Source organism: Sus scrofa, chromosome 13 (genome assembly GCF_054392235.1).
Source record: "Sus scrofa isolate SSC_HxYL_T2T_F1_AM1 chromosome 13, Sscrofa_HxYL_maternal_Yorkshire_Landrace_v2.0, whole genome shotgun sequence".
NCBI lineage: Eukaryota > Metazoa > Chordata > Mammalia > Artiodactyla > Suidae > Sus > Sus scrofa.
In genome coordinates, this window is record NC_139395.1 from 215,414,651 (window position 1) to 215,440,622 (window position 25,972).

The following is a 25,972-nucleotide window of genomic DNA, read 5'->3' on the forward strand; positions in this document are numbered from 1 at the left end:
GCCCGTTTGTCAGAGCACATCTCGGCTCAGCCAACCACGATTCTAAATCATTTAGAATGAGAATTAAAACTGCCTTTGAAACTCCCATGTCCATAGGACCTGCTCATTCATGTCCAAAGGCTTCCATATCATTGGCCCGTCCATTCTTTCCCTTTGCGGGGTCCCAGTGCCCCTCCTTTTGTGCTTCTATTGCACACGTGAATTTCTTTAGTTTGAATCTACATTTGCCAGAGCAGCTCATCCAAAACTCTCTATCACCTGAGCCCACTTCAAATGCCACCTTCTCTTCAAACTTTCTTTGAGCCCTCAAATCCAAAATAGCTTCGTCTTCAGAACTGTAAGAGCACCTTGTTCCTTTCACGCTTCTTTTCACTTTATTTTTAAATTATTATTATTTGTATACATGGCTACAGATGCTCCAAAGACCGTCTCTGCTGTGGTTATGTTTGAAACACCAGTGACCAAGACAGGTCACAGCTGCCAAATATTCGCTGCACCAGGGAAGGATTTAGTAGTCTTGGGCGGGTCTCAGGGTTACAGCCTCCTCACCCGTCCTATAGGACGGCTCTTTGTTTCCTTTTACCCGTCTGTAAATTCTGAGTTTTAAGTTTTGAGTCCGCTTCGCTCTCCACTGTGTACCGAGGCTGGGTATAGGGCCCAGCAGATGCTCAGTAAATGTTTGCTAAAAGAATAAATTAACAAGGGAAGAAGTGACTGCACCAATGAATCGATCGATGACCGCTCCCCATCCTCCAATGTGCGTCCGTCCGCAGGGAATTAAAAAACCGGTGGGAGCCGGCACAGATTCGGTAGACTTTGAGGCGCCTGACCAGCCTTCGCGTAGGGGGCGGGGCCTCTAGGAGTACCGCCCACGCAGAGGCGGAGCGCCTCTGAGATCCCGCCCACGAGGAGGCGGGGCCTGCAGCGCGCGAAAAGCGGCGCGCGAGGCGGCGGGAGCTGGCGGCGCCGGGTCCTCACTCGGTCCGTGCAGGTAAGTCGTCCCCGTGGCTGGCTCCCGCGTCCCCGCGGTTCCCGGGCCTGGCCGGGCGGGGCGAGAAGCTCTTACCGAGGGCCCGCCGCGAGGACCGGGGATAGCTCCCAAGAAGCCCGGGTTCGTGCGAGCGTCCCTGGCGCGGTGCGGCCTCCTCCCTGCCTACGTCAGGTCTCGGTTTCCCGGGCCCAGAGCCGGGTCCGGAGCGGCAGGAAGGGGGCTGCCCTCTCGCCCAGGGCCTCAGTCCGCTCCTTGTACAGCCCCTCCCCGGAGCGGCCCTCTCCCCTGGGCAACCCCTACCCTAGGCAGCCTCCTGCCCGGGGATGGCCCGGCCGCCGGCTCTCCTGCTGGCGGCCCGGCCCCGGCGCTCTGGGCTGCTCACCCCACCCCCCCAACCCCAGTCTACGCTAAGCAGCGGCGGGCGTGCAGCCTGGCCAGCCCGGTCCCTTGATTTCCTCTGCCTGGGTGTTCCATTTTGTTTTCCTGGCCGTAGCAGGAGGAGAAGCAGAACAGCCAAGACTCGGCGAACCATTTTAGGTGGAACTTGCGAGCTAACATTAACATCCTCTCCCAATACAGCGTGCATTTTAAATGGTTGGCAGGGTGCCTGGCTCATAATAAGCCTTCAGTACATCATTCCTGCTTTAATATTCAACTTGTACCAACGATTTTCAGCTTTCCTCCGTCTTTGGAGAAAGAACGGTTCCCGAGGAATTTTATTTTGCCCCTGCAAGACTCAGGAGGATGAAAGTCATCACTTGCGAAATCGCCTGGCACAACAAGGAGCCGGTGTACAGCCTGGACTTTCAGCATGGAACCGCGGGGAGGATCCACAGACTGGCGTCCGCGGGCGTGGACACCACTGTCAGGGTAAATGGGGCGGAGCTAGAAAGGGCGGGGAAGCACCCCTGAGGCCGCCTTCTCCACTCTTTTATTTATAACTAATATCAACAAACACAGAGACATCATTTAGTCGCGAGGGATAAATTCTCAGGGCCTGGAGTCAACCATGAGAGCAAAAGAGCAGCTTTCTTCCTGGGGTCCCGTTTCCTAGATTGATGTCACTGGATGCCCTTTATTTTAGAATCCCGAGCCAGGTTCCTCTTGGGGAACAGCTTGCCCTAGAAAGAGGTGGGAGGGAGGACGGCTGGCAGTGGGACTGCAGGGTTGTGTTTCAGAGAGCAGCTACTTCATTTTACATTTCAAAAGAAACATTCAGTTTTCGTTCTGAGTGTAAATATAGTGTTGGTCTAGTAGACACAGTATAGTGAGTGCTCGCTGTGTTTCTCTGAACAGGTTTTTTTTTTTTTTTTTTTTTTTTTTTTTCATTCTTTTTAGGGCCACATCTGCAGCATATGGAGGTTCCCAGGCTAAGGATCGAAACAGAGCTGCAGCTGCCAGCCTACGCCACAGTCACACGGGATCTGAGCCAGGTCTGTGACCTACAACGTGGCTCAAGGTAATGCTGGATCCTTAACCCACTGAGCGAGGCCAGGGATCGAACCCACATCCTGATGGAGGTTAGTTGGGGTTCATTACCGCTGAGCCACGGCAGGAACTCTGGAACAAATGTTTTCACATCAACAGATCTGGAAGGTGGAAAAAGGACCAGATGGAAAGGCCATTGTGGAATTTCTGTCCAACCTTGCTCGCCACACCAAAGCTGTCAACGTTGTGCGTTTTTCTCCAAATGGGGAAATCTTAGCATCAGGAGGGGATGGTGAGTATTCAGCGTCAGAATTCTTTCAGATCTCCATGTGTCTCATATTCAAGAGCAAGATTTGCGCTAGGTGTACTTTGTGATTTTAGAGATCACTTGACCCTCTCAATCTGTCATTTAAATGGTTTTGCAAAATAATGTGGGGAGTGTGACGGGGTAGAACACTGCCAGCTTAAACTGAGAAGGCCCGTTTGAAAGTAGCCCCTTTCCCACTTCTTCCCACCGGGCTGGAAGGGGCCTGCCATTCTGTCAGAGTCCCAAGGCAACTGTCCTGGCCTTGCTGGACTGTTGGCTTACTGTCCTTAAGTGATCGCGGTCCATTCTGTCTCTGTGTAATGAATCATTAATTGGCCTAGGGAGTATTGTCTAAAGGGCCCTCTAAATTATGTTTGTCTGGTAGGAGTAGTTGATTCATATTTTCTGCTTAAAATGGCATAGAACTATACAGAAAAGGTAAATCTTTTTTTTTTTTTTTTTTTTTTTGGTTTTGAGGGCAGCACCCATGGCATATGGAAGTTTCCAGGCTAGGGTTCAAATCTGAGCTGTAGCTGCCGGCCTACACCACAGCCATAGCAATGCCAGACCCAAGCCCTGTCTGTGACCTACACCACAGCTCAAGGCAATGCGGATCCTTAACCCACTGAGCAAGGCCAGGGGTTGAACCCGTGTCCTAAGGGATACTATTCGGATTCATTACTGCTGAGCCACAGGGGAAGGTCTGATAAATCTTTTTGTCATGCTCTAAAACTAAAATAGTCCAGAAGTCAGAATAAAAATAAAGCAGACTAAAAAAAAAATAATAATAATAATAATAAAAATAAAGGAGTTCCCGTCGTGGCTCAGTGGATAATGAACCTGACTAGTAACCATGAGGTTACTAGTTGGGTTCAATCCCTTGCCTCGCTCAGTGGGTTAAGAATCCCGCGTTGCTGTGAGCTGTGGTGTAGGCTGGTGGCTACAGCTCTGATTAAACCCCTAGCCTGGGAACCTCCATATGCTGCAGGTGCAGCCCTAAAGAAAAGAAAAATTTAAAAAATAAAGCAGAAATCTCAGATGCTACTTGCAGGAGGAGGAAGAGAGACCCGGTTACATTCGGTGCCCTGATGCGCAGTGTGTGTGTAGAGGGAGAGGTGGGAGTGGCAGCCCCATGGGGGGTGGGAGGGTGCTGGCCAGAGTCTTCTGTGGGGTTGCCCAGGGCAGCACAAGTCCCTTGGCCTTGAAGGCCCAGAAGCCTGCTTTTAGTCAGCATGGGGAGAGGGTCTGTCTGTCAGGCCGATTGAAGCTGAGCTCCCCTGATTCCAGTTAATTTAGAAAGAGAACGCATGTGTCCATACCACCGGCTCCTTCATTCTCCTCGGGCATTGCTCAGGGGGCGGCTGCGTCATGGTCAGGAGGTGATGTGTGGGGAATTAGGGGATTCGGATGACTGACGATGTCAGGCCGAGGTGTCTGATGCGCCACAGTGTTCATTGCTAACACACGGACAGGCTTGCATGTGCTGGGTGTTCTGTCCTAAGCGCCTTGCGTATTACCTCATTTAATCCTCACACTAGGCCTGTGATGTGTGCACACGGCTAGTAGCCTCTTTTTACAGGTAAGGAGACTGAGGCCTCGAGATGGTAATGAGCGAGCTGTAGGTTACACAGGTGGGAGGGATTCGCCAGCCCCTGAATTGGTGGCTCTGTTCTTCCACGTTTAGCCACTTATAGATAGGTTGTGTCTGTAGGTTTGTCAACGTAGTCGCTTGGCAGTGGTGTTTTGCTGGCGTGGGGACCCTCTTTAAGGTTTCCTTGTACAGCTCTGATCTGGTAAGAGTTTGATTTTGGAGTTGTTCTTTGTTTTTTTGTTTTTTTGTTTTTTTTTTTTTTTGTCTTGTTCTTTTTAGGGCTGCCTCCACGGCATATGGAGGTTCCCAGGCTAGAGGTCGAATCGGAGCTGTAGCTGCCGACCTCTGCCAGGGCCACAGCAATGCCTGGTCTGAGCCGCGTCTGCAACCTTCACCACAGCTCACGGCAACGCCAGGATCCTTAACCCACTGAGTGAGGCCAGGGATCAAACCTGAAACGTCATAGTAACTAGTCAGATTTGTTTCCGTTGCGCCACGATGGGAACTCGTGATTTTGGAGTTTTTGTTTGGAAGGCAAACCTGCTTTTTCTGCCCAGTCTCAGAAGTAAACCCTCATGGCCCTGGTGTCTGCTGAACAGCGTAGATACTGTTCAATACCCGAGAAATCCAGGCGTGAAGGATAGAAATCCTTCCTTGACTTTCTCCACAGATGCTGTCATTCTGTTGTGGAAGGTGAATGATAACAAGGAGCCAGAACAGATTGCTTTTCAGGACGAGGATGAGGCTCAGCTGAACAAGGAGAACTGGACGGTGGTGAAAACCCTGAGGTAGCCTGAGAGGGGCCTGGGGGTGATTTATCTCCACAATCTGAGCACATGAAGCTGATTCACATTTTTACTTCATATTGCACTTAAAACTTTTACTTATGTAAGACAGTGACACAAGAATCGTTTAAAAGGTAAAAAATGGATTTTCCTAGTTTCTGTTGCAACATTTTCCTTAGTAACCTCAAATCGGTTTTAAAGATACACGCGTCCTTGAAGGTAGTAGATTATAGCAAAAGCTAATATAGCCCAGTGGAAATGTCTTAAGATTCCAGTCGAACGTGTGCTCCCTGAATTTGCTTTTAAATTTTCGACATTTTTTTTCTCTCCTTGAGGCAAAAATTTCTTTTTCCTCCTTGGATTCTAGGGGCCACTTAGAAGACGTGTATGATATTTGCTGGGCAGCTGATGGAAATGTGATGGCTTCTGCCTCTGTGGATAACACGGCCATCATATGGGATGTCAGTAAAGGTAGCTGATATGTTTTTGTTATTATCAGGGGGAGGAATATTCTAAGTTTCTAAAAAAAACCTAACCTTTATTTTATTTTATTATTATTTTTAAATGGCATGGCTTTTTGTTGTTGTTGTTTGGCTGAGCCTATGGCATAGAGAAATTCTCAGACCAGGGTTGGAACCTGAGCCACAGCCCTGACAGTGCCAGATCCTTAACCCATTGAGCCACCAGGGAACTCCCAGAAGAATTTCTTCAGCGAACTGAAACAGGTGTTTGGCTCAGCAAGTTAGGAATTAGCCCTATATGCCACAGATCCACCTTGTCTTTAAGGGCTCAGTCGGAATGTATGAGGCTCAGCAGTGGTGTTACTGGTAAATTATTGGTGCTGCTGCAAGGCTTGGGGGTGCAGACAGGACAGGGACAAGGCTGATCCTTGCCTTCATGGAACCTGGAGTCTCTGGAAGATTATCAAGTCATCATAATTAGTGGGGCATTGGATGCTTGATGTTGGGGTAGATGGGGTCCATTTTTAGGACATCCGGGAAAGCCAGGGGCACCTCACTGCTTTGAAAGAACCTGTCCTCAAGTTAGAGGGACAGTTAGATGTGTGAGAGCTTACTGTAGCAGGAAAGTAGCAGTGAAGTGCCAGAAGCCAGTAAACTGCTCTTTACCCCCTGTAGTCCTGCACTCAAGAGCTTGACATGTTCACCTAAACCTCTTCCTCTCCTCTTTTATTTTTTGGCAGTGCTCATAGCATGAGGAAGTTCCTAGCCCAGGGATCAAACCACAGCAGTGACCTGAGCCATGTCACTGACAATGGCAGATCCTTAACTGCTAGAAAGATGGCCCTTTATTTTATTTTATTTTTTTTTTGTCTTTTTTTTTGGTTGTTGTTGTTGTTATTGTTGCTATTTCTTGGGCCGCTCCCGCGGCATATGGAGGTTCCCAGGCTAGGGGTCCAATCGGAGCTGTAGCCACCGGCCTACGCCAGAGCCACAGCAACGCGGGATCCGAGCCGCGTCTGCAACCTACACCACAGCTCACGGCAACGCTGGATCGTTAACCCACTGAGCAAGGGCAGGGACCGAACCCGAAACCTCATGGTTCCTAGTCGGATTCGTTAACCACTGCGCCACGACGGGAACTCCAGATGGCCCTTTAAAAAGAACTTCACTTGATCTCCAGTTGTCCTGTCAGTCAGTCACAGTTCTTCAGCGGGGCCTCTTGGAAGGCCTGTCATCTACCTGCTCTGATAGTGACGTCTTAAGCCAGGTGTCTGGCTCTCCTGCCAGAACCTTCTCCTTCAGGTCCCCAGAGCCCTCTACTTCCTGGTCTGTCAGCCCTTCTGGCCTCTCTTACTTTCTCTCTCCCACTTGCTCCCTGGGGGGATCCTGTGTGAACAGAGACCCTTAACTTCCACCTGACCCACCAAGACAGACCACAGCCCAGGATCTGTGTGTAGTAGGGACAGTTTCCTAGTCCAAGGATGAGCACAGCTGCTCACAAAGCTGCCACCCTGCAGATTAGGCCACTGCAGATTCATCCTCACCAGCCTCGGGGTGGGGGATGGGGGGTCCTTTCACCCGTGAGGTTTGATCCCCCTCCTGTTCTTCCAGTAGCTCCCCCGAACCTCCGCAGTGTTCCTTAACCCCTCTTCTTCACCCTTCCTCTCAGCACCTTAATCTCAGCCGACTCCCTGAAAAGATCTTCAAGAAGGGGAGCAGGGAAGAAAGTTAGCAGAAATTTGTGCAGTGTGTTTTACACACAAAGGTCCCTAGCGGGACCCTGGCAACTGACCTGGGGGCCAGCGGTTTTAGCAGGTGGTGGGGAGGTCGAGGAGCTGAAGCCCAGGGTACAGAGTTGAGTGAACGGAAGGCGAGAAGCTTAGGAGAGTGAGTGAGGTGGTGCAGGCCCCGCCCCAGAGAAGAGGGATTTGGTTTTTGGTTTTTTAGAGACTGGCTAAGGCTTCTTCTTTTTTTTTTTTTTTTTTTTTTGTCTTGCCTTTTCTGGGGCCACTCCCATGGCATATGGAGGTTCCCAGGCTAGAGGTCTAATTGGAGCTGTAGCCACCGGCCTACACCAGAGCCACAGCAACTTGGGATCCAAGCTGCATCTGCGACCTACACCACAGCTCACGGCAACGCCGGATCCTTCACCCACGGAAGGCCAGGGATCGAACCTGCAACCTCATGGTTCCTAGTCGGATTCATTAACCACTGAGCCACGACAGGAATCTAAGACTGGCTAAGGCTGCTAACTGCCTCCTTTTAAGGTAGTCTTTGTGTGCTTCTGGTTTTACCTTCTAAATAATTCCCCCAGAGCCCTTTTCCTACCCCTGTACCCATTGCTCTAGTTCAGGCCCTCATCTCTCACCTGGTCTGTCACCTCCTAACTGGTAAGCCATTCTGGACTCTTTTCAAAACCTCTGTTTCATCTTTATTTTTTAATTTTTTTTATGGCCGTATTTGTGGCACAGGGAAGTTCCAGGGCTAAGGAACGTATCCGAGCACAGCTGCACCCTACGCCTAGAGCTCCAGCTAGTGACCCAGTGCGCCACTGCAGGAAGTCCAGTCTGTCTTTATGATGCAGGTCGTGTTCCAGCTCATCAGCGTTCCTCTGAGCATCACCTCGAACACCCAGAACCTTTTCCTCACACCCAAGGGTCTCACACCCACGAGCAGTCTCGGCTGCTTGTCCTTGCTCCAGAGGCCTAAGCTGACACCCCCCCCGGGGGGGGGGTTGCTCAGAATGCCTTCCTCTGCCCCCTGCATCCTGCCTGACCTGGAGGACTGCACTCAGCTCACTCTTTTGTGACTCACTCTTTTGTGACCCTCGTCCTCCGAGTTGTGACGAAGGGGGAGTGCCTGCTGGAGAGTCTGTCCCTCCCATGAGCTGTCAGCTCCCTGGGGGACGGGCTGTGTGAAGTCATCCTTGGTCCCCAGACGCTGACATGGAGTTTGTCAGTCTCTTACCAGCTGCTGAACGATGGAATGGCATCAAGGAATAATACTGCAGTTGTACTGTTTATGTCATTTGTGCTTGAGTAGCTCTTGTTAATGATGTTGTGTGCTTTCTTCGTAGGACAAAAGATCTCCATTTTTAATGAACATAAAAGTTACGTACAAGGAGTAACCTGGGATCCTTTGGGTCAATATGTGGCCACCCTGAGCTGTGACAGGTAAGTTCGTGTTTGGCAAGTTGTTTTCATCTCTGTTTGCTTGAAATTTCCTTCAGAGGCATTTTTATTATAGTCTATCCAGTATAAACCAGAGCCTGGCTTTAATGCTTTTGTTCTTGGTTTCATACAAAGCATTTCATTTTACTGTTATTCTTACAACATAGTAAGAAATCGGAACTAATTAGACAAGAGCCTTATGTGAAGTTAGTACTTAATCTTTATTGAATGGGCAAATGAATGCAGAAAGAGCTTTGAATTAAATTTGAATTTCATCGGCAACTTTTAAAAAAATTTTTTTATTTCATTTTATTTTTTGTCTTTTTGCCTTTTCTAGGGGCGCTTCCATGGCATATGGAAGTTCCCAGGCTAGAGGTCGGTTGAATCGGAGCTGTAGCAACCAGCCTACGCCACAGACACAGCAACGTGGGATCCAAGCCACATCTGCAGCCTACACCACAGCTCACGGCAATGCTGGATCCTTAATCCACTGAGCAAGGCCAGGGATCGAACCTGCAACCTCGTGATTCCTAGTCGGATTTGTTAACCACTGAGCCATGACGGGAACTCCTCATGGGCAACTTTTAAAGAAAAATCTCATAAATATGACTTAGGCAAGAAGAGGTACCTAGCAGTTGGATTGGACATTTCATTTCTTTGGTTGGAGTTTATTTCTACAGTTTTTGACAACTCAAATTAGTATGAGCATAAGCTATTTTGTCTCTCTCCTTTTTTTGCTTTTTAGGGCCATACCCTCGGCATATGGAAGTTCCCAGGCTAGGGGTCGAATTGGAGCTCCAGCTGTGGCCTGTGCCACAGCCATGGCAACTTGGGATCTGAGCTGTGTCTATTACCTACATCACAGCTCACGGCAACACCAGATCCTTAACCCACTGAGTGAGGCAGGGATCAAACCCGCAACCTCATGGTTCCTAGTCTGGTTCGTTAACCGCTGAGCCAGGAAGGGAACTCCTATTTTGTCTCTTCTGAAAGGAGGTCTTATTGCTGTGATTACTAATAATTTGTGTTCTCGGAACTAGGAATTAAAAAATCGGAGGTGCTGGGCATGTCGCTCACTAGTCATAATAGTCCTTGTAAATATTTCCATAATTACTTTTAACTATAACAAACTTAACCTCTGATGGCCCTGAACTGAAAGCACAAAGGAAGAGTTAGTGTTTAGTTTCGTGGAATCTCCTGTGACATTCCAAATGTCATTTATTTTCTGATGTATGTGTTTTATTCAGGCAGTCAGGAGTGAAACAGTCTGATTAGCTAGAGGAATGATAGGAATTACCAACAATCAATTTATCTGCTGGTGTTTTCCTTACTCTTGGAAATCCTTGAGGGCAAGACTAGTCTGTGCAAAATAAACTTCACAACAGCCAGATAGATTGCCACTGGGCCAAATGTCCAAGACCTGAAATAATGTAAGGCCAGGCCTCAAGTTCACCTCCTGTGATGAATTGAAGCATTCAATGAAAACTGAAACCATAGAGTTCCCGTCAAGCCGCAGCAGAAATGAATCTGACTAGTATCCATTAGGATACAGTTCTATCCCTGGCCTTGCTCAGTGGGTTAAGGAGCAAGGGCAGGGATAGGTAGGCTGTGAGCTGTGGTGTAGGTCCCAGATGCAACTTGGATCTGGCATCCCTGTGGCGTGGGCTGGTGGCCACAGCTCCAATTCGACCCCTAGCCTGGGAACTTCCATATGCTGTGGGTATGGCCCTAAAAAGAGAAAGAAATTATGACCTATTTCCCCACTTCATTAGTGATATCTTTTTGGTTAATATTTGCTTCTGTCATTTGGTTAAATGTGAAAGTCGCTGTTAAATGGTTCTGCAGGCCAAAAATTGTTGAAGGAATCTTCACTTTTGGTAATAGGTTGTCTCTATGCAGAACATAGTTTATTTACTACAAAAGATAAATCAGGAGTTCCCATTGTGGCCCAGCAGAAACGAATCCGACTAGGAACTGTGAAGTTGCGGGTTTGATTCCTGGCCTCGCTCAGTGGGTTAAGGATCCAGCGTTGCCCTGAGCTGTGGTGTGGGTTGCAGTCGTGGCTCGGATCTGGTGTGGCTGGGGTGTAGACTGGTGGCTACAGCTCCGATTCAACTCCTAGCCTGGGAACTTCCATATGCTGCAGGTTCGGCCCTAAAAAGACAGAAAAAAAAAAAGAGATAAATCAGACTTTTCTTCTTTATTTAGGATCCTGAGGGTATACAGCACTCAGAAGAAACGTGTGGCTTTTAATGTGTCAAAGATGCTGTCTGGAGTAGGGGCCGAAGGAGAGGTATGAAATGCTTTGAGATTCCATTTTAGTGGTGCTTTAGTTGGGATTTAGGAAGTCCTGAGCTTCTCTGTATCTCGCCACTGAATCGCTGGTCTCAAGGGCCCAGCACCTAAACTATAACATGACTTTCTCTCAGACCGCCAAGTCCCAGGTAGTGTGCTGGGCCGGGCTGGCCCGTATGGAAGTGGGGACATCTGGAGGCCAGGGGAGGAGTCAATGGTGGAGGATGGGGGTTTCCAGCCCCCGGCTGTACTGAGGAGTCACCCGGGCGGCACTTAAAAGTGTGGGTGCCTGGGCCCCACCCCCAGAGGTGGGATTCACTTGGCGAGAGTAGGCAGGGCCTCTGGGGTTTGGAGGTGCATTGAGGGTCAAGAACTGCTGACCGGGGGATCCCAGCCCTAGACACCAGCAAGGCAGGCGGGGCGAGCATCGGCTCGTCAGGCAGCAGCAGTACACCTTCCTCCAGGTAGCTGGGGAACTCTGGCTGCGGACAGCAGAGACCCAGCCCTGGGGCTGGTACCCCGGAGCAGCAAGGATTTTGAAAAAACTGGCAAGTGAAACACTGATTCACCATCACTTTGTTTTCTTTGTCTCTCCCCACCCCCCAACCATGAGCCCCTGGAGCAACTTGCCCCCCGCCGCCACCCACCGTTTCTAGGTTGTCTTGACATTTCCATTCTAGAGTCAGAGACCTTTGTAGGGACCACTATTAAATACAGTTAAATAGGAATCTTTACCTCTGACTTGAACTCTCAGAACCTTTAATTTTCTTTCTTTCCTTTTTTTTTTTTTTTTTTTTTGTCTTTTTAGGGCTGCCCTTGCAGCATATGGAGGTTCCCAGCCAGGAGCTACAGCTGCCAGCCATAGCCACAGCCATAGCCACAGCAACATGGGATCCGAGCCACATCTGCGACCTACGCAGCAGCTCATGGCAACGCCGGATCCTTAACCCACTGAGTGAGGCTAGGGATTGAACCCACATCCTCATGGGTACTAGTTGGGTTTTTTACCGCTGAGCCATGATGGGAACTCCCATGAGCCTTTAATTTTCAGTATGCTTCTGAACTAATATGCTTCTTCACTGTGGCTCTTCAAAAGGATGCAGGCGCAGGCTCGGGTATCATGCAGCCTTCAACATTCCTTAGCCACGTGACCTTGGGCAAATTTAACACCTCTCAGCCTCTTTTTTTAAAAAGTCACTAAATATTTTTCATATTCACAACATTATGTTTTGCTATACGGATCACAACAAGCTTAGTGAAAACATGCTAATAAACACACAGGGAAAAAATGGGAGGCCTGGCAAGTGACGCAAACAGCCTAGTCCTAAAGGAACCTGAGACTGAGGCAGGCACGCAGGTGAACGAGAGCAAGGTGCTCCCTGGAACAAAGCAGGGATGAGATGCAAATCCAGTCCTGGGGGAGCGGGTGAGTTAGCTGACCTGAGAGGTGACACGTGTAGTTAGGAGGCTTATGCCTGGTTCCTTGTGGTCTTGAGGATTGATTAAATGCTTAATGTTTATAAACTGTCCGTGTGTGGCAGCAAAAGCTGTTCCACATAGGTGTTGGAGAAATGTTATTTGAAAAGATGATCAGGTTACTATTTTCTTTTTAAAAAGAGTTCATTCAGGAGTTCCCGTTGTGGCGCAGTGGTTAACAAATCCGCTACGAACCATGAGGTTGCGGGTTCGATCCCTGGCCTTGCTCAGTGGGTTATGGATGTTGTGTTGCCATGAGCTGTGGTGTAGGTCACAGACACAGCTTGGATCCCGCGTTGCTGTGGCTCTGGCAGAGGGCTGGTGACTACAGCTCCGATGAGACCCCTAGCCTGGGAACCTCCGTATGCCGTAGGTGCGACCCTAAAAAGGACCAAAAAAAAAAAAAAAAAAAAAAAGAGTTCATTCAGTTGGCTCTTTTTTTTTTCTTTTTTTTTTTGTCTTTTTGTCTTTTTGCCATTTCTTGGGCTGCTCCTGCAGCATATGGAGGTTCCCAGGCCAGGGGTCGAATCAGAGCTGTAGCCACCGGCCTACACCAGAGCCACAGCAATGCAGGATCCGAGCCACGTCTGCAACCCACACCACAGCTCACGGCAACACCGGATCCTCAACCCACTGAGCAAGGCCAGGGATTGAACCCGCAACCTCATGGTTCCTAGTCAGATTCGTTAACCACTGACCCACGACAGGAACTCCAAGGCTCTTCTAAATATATACACACGGATAACGAGCAAAGGGCTCCTTCTCATCTTCTGCATTTCCCCTGGTCTCATTCTCCAGACAAACCACTGTTGACAGTGTGGGCTGTGTTCCTACAGAGGTTTGTTTAATAGTTGTAGAACCACACAGACGCATAGACATCAACACACATGGCGGTCCTTACCAAAAATGGGCCATGCGTTCACGAGTAATTAATCTTTCAGTCTTGTCTGATTATTTGATTGTAATCTATTTCGGTTTCCCTTATTATTTTGTCAGTAATAAATGGCCACATGTAAAGAAAATATAGGAATTGGTAAGCCTTTATTGTGAACGCGAAGATGTGGAATAATGTTTCGACTCTGCCGCAGGCAAGAAGTTACCGGATGTTCCATGATGACAGCATGAAGTCCTTCTTCCGCAGACTTAGTTTCACTCCGGATGGATCTTTGCTCCTCACGCCAGGTGTGTCTAACAAAGCGTTTGATTTAAGGGCACGATGGCATCAGTGGTGACGTCTCTGCTCCTGAGTTTGTGATGTTCTTTTCAGCTCAGCAAATTCTGATTGAAGCATTGGTCCCCAGTTTATCCATACGTTGAAACCTCCAGGCAGCTTGAGAAAATACTGGCACCTGTGTCCTACTTCCAGAGTTAGTGTTTTAATTGGTTTGGAGTATGGCCTGGGTTGGGGAATTTTAAAAAGATTTCCAGTGATTTTAATGTGCAGACAAATTTGGGAGCCACTAGACTAGAGTGATATGTATAAATTCTCTTAGATAAATTCAACCTGAACAAAATTGTAATGAATATCTTTTCTCTAGACATGCATTTGGAGATCATTGTTCTAAAACTAATGATAAAGTGCCTTATTGTTTTTATTCTCCTCAGTAATGAAGCAGCCTGTTGTGACAGGGTCTAGACACAGGCAGGCTGGTTGGAATAACTTGTGGGAGTGCAATGGTCGAGTGTGACAGGCGAGTGGAATCAGAGGACAGTCAGGCTCATTGTCCGCAGAAGGCGAGAGCTTGTGCCCAGCAGGATCAGCCAGGGCAGCGCTGTTGCCCATGTGGTCCCAGAGAAAGTCCGCTGCTCGCCATGACTGGGCTACATCCTGTGTGCAAATCCATGCATGATCCAAGGCTTGGCCAAACGGGAGGGCACAGGTCAGTTTGTCACCAAGTGTCCCAGCCAGGTGGGCAGGGGAGGCCCCCAAGAGTGTGTGAATCATACATGTGTATGTGTGAGTTAAGTTTTTAAAAGAGATTGGAGAACGTGTGGGAATGACCTTGGCTTGGCAGGGGGCGGCGGGGGGCAGAACCAAGAATAAGTAGTTGCTTAAGTATATTAAAAGTTATTTACTAAACTCGGTAACAAACCTTTCCTAAATGGCAGGTCTAAAGATATTTTCAGTTAAAATCAGGTACCAGGAGTTCCCATTGTGGTGCAGCAGAAATGAATCCGACTAGCATCCATGAGGCCGCAGGTTCAATCCCTGGCCTCGCTCAGTGAGTTAAGGATCTGGCATTGCTGTGAGCTGGAGTGTAGGTTACAGATGCGGCTTGGATCCTGTGTTGCTGTGGCTGTGGTGTAGGCTGGCAGCTGAAGCTTTGAATTGATGCCTCGCCTGAGAACTTCCATATGCCTCGGGTTCAGCCCTAAAAAGTGGAAAAAAAAAAAAAAACCGGGTACGAGATAGGTATCTGCTGTTACCATTCTTGGTGGTGCTAATAAATTCAGGAAATGAAATTGCAGAGATTGGAAAAGAAGAGATAAAACTTTGGGATAGGGTTGTATTTCTAGAAAATCCAAGAGATTAAAAAATTAATAAGGTGGCTAGATATTGTAAAATACATAAAGTCTATGTCTTCTGCACTAGAATAAGTACTTAGAAATGTAAAAGGGACAGTTACTCCATCATAATAGTGTAAAACCCAGAATAACATGGGAATGAATAGGCAAAAAATTTAATAAGAAAGGCACAAAGCCTTTATGAAGAAGCCTAGAAGGCCTTATTAATGGTTATAAAACAAGTTCTAAACAAGTGGAGAGAAATTTCAGGTTCTAAAAATTAACATTCTAATTGGATCCCATACAAGGTTTTTGGTTTTTTAAAGGGATGACATCTTGGATTTGTTTAGGGGAGTAAACGTAAATAATAGTAAAAAAAAAATATGAAAAATAAGGAGTTCCCATTGTGGCACAGTGGAAACAAATCTGACTAAGGAGCCATGAGGTTGTGGGTTCGATCCCTGGCCTCGCTCACTGGGTTAAGGATCCAGCATTGCCGTGAACTGTGGTGTGGGTTGCAGGTGTGGCTAGATCCTGTGTTGCTGTGGCTGTGGCGTGGGCCAGCAGCCACAGCTCCAATTTGACCCCTAGCCTGGGAACCTCCATATGCCGAGAGTGCGGCCCTAAAAAGCAAAAAAAAAAAAGATAATCCTTGAGCATGCGTTTGCTTATCTAGATGTCAGAGATACTATAGTGCTACTATTGTCAAATCAATATGGTATTGGGATAGGATGAACTCGTAGAGTAGGGACCAGAACCGAATCCAGAAATAGATCCTGGGATAAAAGGGAATTTCATAGTGACCTGGGTGGGAAGAGTAGATTATTGAGTGAACGGCACTGAAACGTCCAGCTCTCTGGAAGAAAACTAAATTGGACACCTAGCTTACATATAAACGTAAATCTCAGGCGAATTGGGGACTCACATATAAAAGGGATAAATGTAAAACTCTTGCAGGAAAATGGAGGAGGACAGTCTAGGAATGGGTAATACCAAACCAAGACTGGAAACCCAGAGGCTCTTAACTGATAGACCTGTTTGCTGTATTTGAATGTAGAGCTTTTGTAGGGCAGAAAGTAAGAGTGAGCAAAATTGGTACCCATGTGATGGAACTGGAAAGAGGACTCGAATAGATATCATAGACAATGGCTCTTCCAAATTGGCCAGAAGAACAGAAAAAGGGAAAACTGAAGAAAAAAGTGAAAATTACAAAAAGGCACTTTGGGAGTTCCCTTTGTGGCTCAGTGGAAACGAACCTCAGTAGCATCCATGAGGTTGTGGGTTCGATCCCTGGCCTCTCTCAGTGGGTTAAGGATCCGGCGTTGCCAGTGAGCTGTGGTGTAGGTCGCAGACGCAGCTCAGAGTCCAAGTTGCTCTGGCTGTGGCTGTGGTGTGGGCCGGCAGCTGCCGCTACGACTCGACCCCTAGCCTGGGAACCTCTATATGCCGCAGGTGTGGCGCTAAAAAGACAAAATCAAAACAAAAAGGCAGTTTGTAGAAGAATCAGTCTACATGCAAATCAGCACACACAGGAAAATGTTTGGAGACCCAGTAATCATCAAGGAGATACAAGTTAAGGGATGACAATTACTTGATTCATTTCAGACTGAAAAAAGTAAAAACTGTGTCTGACAGGTCTGCAGGGCATGGGTATTGCTGGAAGGACCGTGGATTGTTACGGCCTTTTGGAAAGTAGTCTGGCAACTGCTACGGGCATGTACTCTTCAGCCAGTCTGCCCCTTTCCCTTAAGAAATGAAAACATGGTACATAACAGTATATATGCCCAAGGATGTTTCTTGTGAGCATAGTTCCTAGTTATAAAAACCAAAACACACAAAACTCATTAACAGCATGGGTGACTGAATTGCAGTATTTTCATGCCAGTGAATAAGGCAGCCACTAAAGAAAGATTGCATCTGTTCATGTAGGTTAACTTTCGTGGGTAGTTGACTGGAAAAAGCGAAATGAGCCAAAGTGTAAATGATACCCCATTTTGTAAGACAGATTTAAAAGCACCCTATGATTATATATGCAATTCAGTTGTAACCGGTGGTAACAGTTATGTGAGCAGGTAGGAAATATAGAAATGAGCCAATGGTTTGTTAAAGTGGATTATATGTGGGTGGAAGGATGGGGTGAGATGGGGAGAGGGTGGCAAGACTACTGGCACTATCTCCTGCCCACCCAGGAGGCATGAAATGGTCCCGTGAAAGATTGTGTGTGTGTGTCTGTGTATCAGGAAGCGTTAACATAAAACAGGGAGACTTTCCCAAGAGCAACTGTGTGTGACGGTCATTCTCCGATCAGGCCTGACCGGGTTTTGAGTACAGCCTGCGGTGAATGTACAAGAGCTCTCAGATGCGGGAGCCCCACCCCCACCCCTCCTGGAGCCGTCAGCAGAGGGCTGGTCTCCTGGCAGCCTGCGGGCTCCATCAGGCAGATGGGAAAAGGCCCGAGTCTCAGACTTGGGGCGCAACTGAGGTCAGAATCCAGGAGGCGTCCGGGGGTCTGATCCCAGCCTTCAGCAGCAGGAGTTGGATTCCCAGGCAGAGGGCTTCTGGGGCTCAGGCTCCCTGCTGCATGTTCTTCCTGCCCAGGCCTGGAAGCGGCTGCTGGGTGGCTGCGCCCTCAGGGGAGGTTTCAAGGGGTAGAACCAGAGTAAAGGGCTGAGCCCAGACGGTGATGGAACATTTGCCTTTGTCCTCAGTCACAAAAACATTGTCCAGGGAATAATCTCTCGGGGAAAATATTTTACAAACCGGAACTGGATGCTTTGAGTCTCTGCTGGTCGACCGTTTAATAACACATGGCCTTGCCTTCCTCTTCCTGCTTCCCCAGCTGGATGTGTGGAATCTGGTGAAAATGTAACGAATACAACTTATGTTTTCTCCAGGAAAAATCTGAAAAGGTACGCAACCGAAGCCGCATTTGCAATGTTTATCCTTTCTTTTTGCTTCTGTTGATCGACGGTGCCTTTTACCAAAAGCACGATTCCTCTTCTAGGCCCATCGCCCACCTCCCATGTCCCGGGAAGGCGACCCTCGCTGTCCGCTGCTGCCCCGTCTACTTTGCGCTGAGGCCGGCGGTGGAAGCAGGTATGCTGGAGCCGCAGGGTGGTGTCCTGCTCTCAGAGTCAGGTCACCAGTGGGGTGGGGAGAGGTGATCCCGTATGTGGTTCACAGGAACTCCCTGCTTTGAACTTTTTATCGGTGGCTTTAAGCAGTCTGATTACCATGTGCCTTGCTGCAGTTTTCCTCATGTTGCTTTTGCGCTTGAGGTTCATTGAACTTCTTAGATCTACGAGTTTATAGATTTCATCAAATTGGGGAGAACTTCAGCAGTTATTTCTTTTTAAAAATTTTTTAATTAAAATGTTGAGGGAATTCCCGTCATGGTTCAGTGGTTAACAATCCAACTAGGTACCATGAGGTTGTGGCTTCGATCCATGGCCTCGCACAGTGGGTTAAGGATCTGGCGTTGCCGTGAGCTGTGGTGCAGGTCACAGACGTGGCTCGGATCCCGAGTTGCTGTGGCTCTGGCGTAGGCCAGTGGCTACAGCTCCGATTGGACCCCTAGCCTGGGAACCTCCATCTGCTGCGGGTGTGGCTCTAGGAAAGACAAAAATAAATAAATACATAAATAAATAAATAAAATGTAGTTTGGTTTACAATGTTGTGCCAATTGGCAGTTATTTCTTCAAATATTTTTCTGTCATCCTCTCTCTCATCTTCTTCAGGGCCTCCAGCTACACAGGTATTAGGCTGTTTGAAGTTACCCACAGCTTTTCTGATGCTCTGTTTACTTGTTTTTTTCCTCTCGGTATCTTATTTTGGGGAGTCGCTACAGCTGAATTTTGTTGTTTGCACCCAAAAAGAAATGGGACATGGACGTTCCCAGGCCAGGCATCGAACCCGCACCACCGCAGTGACCTGAGCCATGATCCTTAACCCACTGTGCCACAAGGGAACTCTACAGCTGTATTTTGAATTCACTAATCTTCTGTGCCATCTGCTCGTGGTGCCATCCTGCAAATTTTCTAGCTGTGGCCGTGTAGTGTTCATCTCTCCTTAACATCTTCCATCTTTCCTTTTGCTTGTTAAACACACAGAATGCAGTTTTTATGATTCTTTTAATGGCTTTGTGTAACGGTTTGGGTTTGATTTTTTTTCTCCTCGTGGGTCATATTTTTCTGCTTCTTTGCATACCTAGTAGTTTTTTATTAGATGCTAGATGCTGTGGATTTTATCTCAGTGGATGCTGACGACATTTTCATTCTTATAAATATTCTAGAGCTTTATTCTGGGATGCAGTGAAGTGGCTGGGAAACGTTTTGCCCCCTAGGGGTCCTGCCATTAGGCTTTATCATGCAGGATCTCAGGTGCATTCGGTCAGCCCTAGACCGCTCCACTACTGAGGCAGAGCCCCAGGAGGGCCCGAGGTGATGCCCGTGAGGTGGAAGCCTTTCCGCTTGGGCTGGTGGGTATAGGTGCCGTTTCTGGCCTTGGGTGAGCTCCAGAGATGGTTCTTTCTTTTTTTTTCTTTTTTGGTCTTTTTGCTATTTCTTTGGGCCGCTCCCACGGCATATGGAGGTTCCCAGGCTAGGGGTCGAATCGGAGCTGTAGCCACCGGCCTACGCCAGAGCCACAGCAACGCGGGATCCGAGCCGCGTCTGCAACCTACACCACAGCTCACGGCAACGCCGGATCGTTAACCCACTGAGCAAGGGCAGAGACCGAACTCGCAACCTCATGGTTCCTAGTCGGATTCATTAACCACTGCGCCACGACGGGAACTCCGAGATTGTTCTTTCTTCGCTGTAGTTGTCCAGCCTTGTGCGTGTGCACTGATCAGCCCTACCCCAGCTCCTTTCCTTATGCCTGTGCGCTGGTCAGCTTGGCCCCAGGTCCTCTCCTCACACGGGAGCACTGGGCAGCTCAGCTGAAGACTCAGGGCCCCTGTAGCTCCATCTCTCCTCCTTCTCCCTGGCTCCGGCTGCCTTGGCCTCCTGGCCTCCTGGCTCAGGGCGTCTGCCTCTCGCCCCCTGCTTTCCCTCCACCTTTGCTGGGCCTGGGAACTCTAGGCAGTAAGCGGAGGTGATGTAGGCTCACCGCTCTTGCTTCCCATCTCTCAGGGATTGCCGCTGTTGATTGTCTGGGGGACAGTGGCTTAAAAACCCTGGTTTCATACATTTTGCCTGGTATTTAGCCAAAGGGTAAATCAGAAAACACAAAAGCTGCTTTGAAGTTTCTATCCCTTACGTGAATGTTTGTAATTAACCTGACAACATTAAAACATCACTTGGAGTTCCCATTGTGGCTCCGTGGATTATGAACCCGACTAGTGTCCATGAGGATGAGGGTCTGATCCCTGGCCTCGCTCTGTGGGTTAAGGATCCAGTGTTGCTATGGCTGTGGCATAGGCTGGCAACGGTAGCTTCAATTTGACCCCTAGCCTGGGAACTTCATATGCCACAAGTGCAGACCTAAAAAGGGGTAAAAAGAAAAACAAAAAATCACTTGATAAAATGTTTCTATGTGACCTTGATTTTTCCTTATCAGGCAGTGACCCTGAAGGGTCGCACATCTTTTTCTTCTCTTCCTTTTGGACCTCAGGTGCCCTTGAGTCTTGGAGTCATAACACACTGTCCTCATTGGTTCATGTGTGATTCTTCTTATTTTATTATTTTTTTGTCTTTTTAGGGCTGCACCCGTGGCATATGGAAGTTCCCAGGCTAGGGGTTGAATCAGAGCTGTAGCTGGCAGCCTATACCACAGTCACAGCAGCACATAATCCAAGCCAGGTCTGTGACCTACACACAGCTCACGGCAACGCCGGATCCTTAACCCACTGAGCGAGGCCAGGGATTGAACCCACATCCTCAAGGATACTAGACGGGTTTGTTACTGCTGAGCCATGGTGGGATTCCAATTATTCTGGATTCATACACTCATATATAAAATAATAGAGCTGAATTCTTCTGTAAGGCATCTAGCAAACTAGTCTCGAGTAAAATCGTGTCACTTCTGTTCCCAGGGAGAGGGCTTTGGGCGAGAAATTTGTTGTTTTCTTTGGGAACTTGGCTTTTGCTTGTTTGACCCTCTGTCCCTGTTTTGGCCCCTCGGCAGAGCCCAGCGTGGAGCTGGTGAGCCTGCCGTACCGCTTGGTGTTTGCTGTGGCTTCCGAAGACTCCGTGCTTCTGTATGACACCCAGCAGCTGTTCCCGTTTGGCTATGTGTCTAACATACATTACCACACCCTGAGCGACATTTCCTGGTGAGTGGCTGGGAGAGTGAAGGTGGATGGCAGGGAACAGTGTCTGTTCCCCTGGAGTAGCCCCCCAGGTCAGGGAGCATTTTATCCTACAGCTGGCTCTTTTGGTCCATATTTACTAGTCTTTCCTTTAAAAGGAATCGGCATTAAAAGGAAATCCGTTGCTGACTTGATACAGTACTGCTACCCGTTGTAACCACAGTGGGTGTTGATGCCAGGCGGATGGCCGTGGGGTTCATCCAGGTCTCATAAAACAAGAGGAGGTGGAGTTCCCATCATGCCTCAGGGGTTAACGAACCCAACTAGCATCCATGAAGACGCAGGTTCAGTCCCTGGTCTCGCTCAGTGGGTTAAGGATCTGGCGTTGCTGTGAGCTGTGGTGTAGGTTGAAGATGCAGCTCAGATCCTGACTTGCTGAGGCTGGTGTAGGCTGGCAGCTACAGCTCCAATTCGACCCCTAGCCTGGGAACCTCCATATGCCGCTGGTGAGGCCCTAAAAAACAAAAAATATATATATATGTAAGAGGAGGCTCTTTGGGCTCGCTGGTCCTTTGGGGACTTGGCCAGGCCCTCCGGGAGGAACCCCCCCACTGCCGGGCCCCTGCTGCACAGACCAGAACTGTGCTTGTCCTGAGGGGTCTCTTTGCCCCTGCCTTTCTGCCTGGGTCCTCAGCACCCTCGGGCTCCCTGGTTCAGCCTCCAGTGCCTGCTTGGACCCCATCATCTATTTCTGGCTCTTGGGAACTCTGATTTTCTTTTTATCATGGGAAAAAAAGAAAAAAGGCCATTTCACCTGCATTTGGTGAACTTGATGCTGCTGCAGAGATGCCGGGTCCCTGAGGAGGGCTGGGCAGGGACAGGGTGTGAGGAAGGAGCTCACGCTGAACGTTTCCAGTCATTTTTCCGTTGACTTTACTTTCAAACAAGGCTCGTGATCTTGCTTGAACTTCCCTTCCTCACTGTAGTGAGAGCGCTAAGAACAGCCCAGAGATTTGGTAAAACTGCTCACTTTCGCTCCTGTTTTGGAACAAAGGTCCAGCGACGGGGCCTTCCTGGCCATTTCCTCCACGGATGGTTACTGTTCCTTCGTGACGTTTGAGAAGGATGAGCTTGGAATACCCTTGAAAGAGAAACCGGTTCTGAGCGTGAGAACGCCTGATACAGCGAAGAAAACCAAGAGTCAGACCCAGTCTTTGCCAGGCCCCAGGCTGGTAGAAGGGACACCCACCAGCAGGGCCCAGGACCCCAGCAGCCCCTCTGCAACCCCCCCTCCAGGGAAGCAGTCTCTGGCCCCTGCAGCAGCCAAGGACACCCCTGCGGCCACCCCTGCCGCCAGAGGCTTCTGGGCAGCACCCTCAGAGGAGAAGACCCTGCAGGCCAGCAGTCAGAACGTGAAAGGCCACCCGCCCCGGAGGGTCACTCTGAACACGCTGCAGGCCTGGAGCAAGTCAACACCCCGGTGAGGACTGCGGCGGAAAAAGACATTGTCCCTGCAGTTGAAATACAGTACCCACTGAAAGCCCCACCCTTCAGTAGGTGAGAGTGCAGAGAGGCAGGTCTGAGAGGGCCACCTCCTTGCCGGCAGACCTCTGTTGGGTCTCGTCTCCTCCCTGTCAGATGAGGTCCAGGCTCCTGTGCTCGGCTCTGTGGTCACCCGCCGTCCTGGGTCCCGCACGGTTGCCCCTCGCTCTCCTCCGTCCCATGGGCCTTACTCTCCAGCTGGGTTCCCAGAGCACCGCTGTCCTTGGAGGCCTCTGTGCCCTTGTCCTCCAGGGATGCCCTGGACACCTGTGCCCCTGGGTGACACTAGGGTCCTCCTGGAGAACCCATTTGGATGTCCCTTCAGCCCTTTTCTCTGTCACATCACTTTCAGTAGCAGGTGTGTGATTTACACTGCTGTCGCCCTGGTAGAGTACAGGCCCCGAGAGACAGGAAGTGGGTCCCACTCTTTACCCACGTTCTCCTGCCCAGAACAGCAGCGGGCACCGGGCACAGGTAGGAAGTCAAAGGAGCAGCTTCCCGGGTCATGTTAATCACCATGACATGTTAAACACTGCTCGATGCTTCATATATAAGCCTGTCAGACGTGGTTTCCACGACAGAAAGCTCCAAAACAGATGGGCGTCTGGCAGATGGCTCTGGAAACGGTACGTCTGGTCTGGATGGCCTCCAGGTGATGCACAGTTAGTTGTTTTCTTCCCTGGCCACGTCCGTCTGGCTGGTAAACGTCCCTGAGGCCACTGCAGACAGACCTGCTCGGCACGGTCCCGTCATCAGGCAGCGGTTAGCCTCCAGGTTTCCTTACCGCAAACCTCTGACGGTATACTGCCTTCTCCCCGTCCCCCCACCGCCTAGCCTTCCATATGCACCCCACTGGGAGGCGGCTGGGAGGGGCTGCAGCAGGAAGGGTGGGGGTGACAGATGAAGAAAGTGTCACGTGCCTCTCATGCTCTGCCGTGTTCACGAGACTCCACTGGCAGATCCATGATGTGGGTTAGGTGCCAGGCTTGGCTCTTTCTTTTGCTTTTTAGGGCCACCCCTGTAGCATATGGAAGTTCCCAGGCTAGGGGTCAAATCGGAGCTGCAGCTACCAGCCTACACCACAGCCGCAGCAACACTGGATCCTTAACCTACTAATAGAGGCCAGGGATTGAACCTGCATCCTCATGGATACTAGTCAGGTTTGTAACCTGTTGAGCCACAACGGGAACTCCCTTGACTCTTTGATGAGCAATGTTTTTTTTTTTTTTTTTTTTTTTTTTCTATTTTTTAGGTGAGGGGAGGTAGCGGGAAAAGGTTCTTTGAAATATTTTTGGTATTAAAGTTTTTCCCTTAATTTCTTGCACTTACAATTTTAAAAAATAGTTATCGAGAACCAAGACCCTAGATTTTTAAAAAGAACCGTCTATGTTTCGGAGCTTTTTCCATCGTGGAAACTGACAGGCTTATATATGAAGCATCGAGCAGAGTGTTCAGCATGTCACGGGGTGATTAACAAAACACAGGTTTTGAAACTTTTAGATGATTGGTTAAGTTTTAAGTTGACTTAATGTATGTGATGGTTTAACTTAGTACAAGATCCTTAGTAAGGGGCACATCAACATTATATTCAATGCCTGGCATGATATGGTCAGCTGTAAATTTTAAATATTTGCTTTGAGTGGTGTTGAAATTTGGTATCTTACACAGTGATGCTAATGATACTGATGACCTTCCATTTTGATATGATGAGGGAGTTCCCTGGTGGCATAGTGGTTAGGATTCAGTGCTTTCACCACTGTGGCCCAGGTTCAATCCCTGGTCTGGGAACTTTGATCCCACATCAAGCTGCGACACGCTGCAAGAAAAAAAAAAAAAAAAAATTCCCCAATATGCTAATGACCTTCTACTTCTCTTTTTAATCAAGGAGAATAAACTTAATACCCCTAAAGACAGACAGCCCGCCGAATTCTATACCAACCCCTCTAGCATCCAGCCCTTCCACAGAGGAAATCCAATCAGGTAAGTGATACTGTTACTTGTTTACTTTAACTAGAGAGACTGTCTCCTCCTTTGGAAATCAGCACCGCCTAACTTTAGGTCAGTTCAAGTTTACCTGTTGTCTAAACTCTCTGGCTGCCCATGTGTTCTCAGCAGGGAGACCCCTCCCCGGAAGTGCTCACTGCCAGGCCTGCGGTGGCTGCAGGGGTGGTGTGGAGCTGGGTTTGCGACCCTGGTGCTGGGGCCCTGTGGGCTGTCCTGTGGATGCCGGTACCTCTCCCCTCTCCAACTCATGGCATTCTACAGTGACACTGCCCACTGTCCCTCGGAAGCACAGTCGTCTCTGGTTGAGAACCTCTGGTATAGCTCTTCCCCTTCGATCCAGAAAGGCCCTGGCCAGGCAGTTCACTTCCTGGTCTGGACATGAAATTGATCTTGTAAATGTCTGCTCTTAACCTGAAGTCTTCCCTCACCTGCCAACCATGCATCTGATCCCGTTTCAGAGGTGCCTGGGGACCCGCAGGGCAGCCCTCTGGAGCTGAAGCGGCCCAGACTCAGTGAGCCCAAGGAAGGCCCCCAAGGCCTGGACCCTTGATGAGCCCTGGCTGGTGCCTGAAGGCTGCCAGGTCTGGGGACCCCGTGAGCCCAGCGGGGTGGAGGGGCGAGGCGGACGACACCTGGGACCAGCGGCCTCAGACGGAGCCAGACGGACACTCGCAAATTCATTTCTTTAGCAGAAGATTCAGGACCAATCTCCAGAAAGATGTTTGCTCTTGTATTTACATTTTTACCTCAGACATGTGGACGTTTTAATAGACTGTCTCTCTTTGACGAGTTTCAGAGACTGGAGCAGTTCAGCGTTACCTGGTGTAAAAGTCAGTAGCCCCCCGTGGACTGCGTAGATGAAAGCACAGACGCCGCGGGCGGCTCCTACAGCTGCAATTAGAGGACATGGAATTAGGGAAGGTTTATTCTGTTGAGTGTTAGTGGGTTTGGTTATTAGATCAACTTAGCTTCTACGTAGTTGATCATTTGGAAGATTGTGAATTGCGTTCAGATTTTAAAGGTAACAGTGCTCGTTCTGGAAAGTTAGTAAACTAGAGGGAAATAGGAAAAAGGGATTGGACGTGGAGTCACCCATCGTCTCACCACCAGAAGGAACCCTTGGTCATGTTTTGGTGTATTTCCTTCTTAAAGTTTTTATTTTATTTA

At 49.0% G+C, this 25,972-nt stretch overlaps 1 protein-coding gene across 3 annotated transcripts; it reads left to right on the plus strand.

The window, feature by feature from the left end:
• The first annotated feature begins 944 nt into the window (after positions 1–944).
• CHAF1B (chromatin assembly factor 1 subunit B) lies at positions 945–25,972 on the plus strand. Of its 3 annotated transcripts, XM_013982578.3 has the most exons (14): positions 945–991; positions 1,667–1,861; positions 2,579–2,711; positions 4,988–5,105; positions 5,470–5,573; positions 8,640–8,736; positions 10,942–11,026; positions 13,593–13,686; positions 17,849–17,918; positions 18,014–18,105; positions 21,136–21,283; positions 22,314–22,739; positions 24,687–24,781; positions 25,264–25,972. In XM_013982578.3, the coding sequence occupies exons 2-14, from the start codon at positions 1,736–1,738 to the stop codon at positions 25,353–25,355; spliced, it is 1,680 nt and encodes a 559-aa protein (XP_013838032.3). In that variant the 5' UTR covers positions 945–991; positions 1,667–1,735; the 3' UTR covers positions 25,356–25,972. The 3 variants fall into 3 exon arrangements, with proteins under 3 accessions (XP_013838032.3, XP_084848189.1, XP_084848190.1); XM_084992063.1 differs by lacking the exons at positions 945–991; positions 1,667–1,861; positions 2,579–2,711; positions 4,988–5,105; positions 5,470–5,573 and adding an exon at positions 7,592–7,830 and having other exon boundaries at positions 8,035–8,736; XM_084992064.1 differs by lacking the exons at positions 945–991; positions 1,667–1,861; positions 2,579–2,711; ... (3 more) ...; positions 10,942–11,026; positions 13,593–13,686 and adding an exon at positions 14,110–14,384.

Coding starts and splice junctions, on each gene's coding strand:
- CHAF1B (XM_013982578.3), top strand. CDS start 1,736: ATGAAAGTCATCACTTGCGAAATCGCCTGGCACAACAAGGAGCCGGTG. Junction 2,712..4,987: donor CTTAGCATCAGGAGGGGATG/GTGAGTATTCAG, acceptor CTTTCTCCACAG/ATGCTGTCATTCTGTTGTGG. Junction 13,687..17,848: donor ATCTTTGCTCCTCACGCCAG/GTGTGTCTAACA, acceptor CTGCTTCCCCAG/CTGGATGTGTGGAATCTGGT.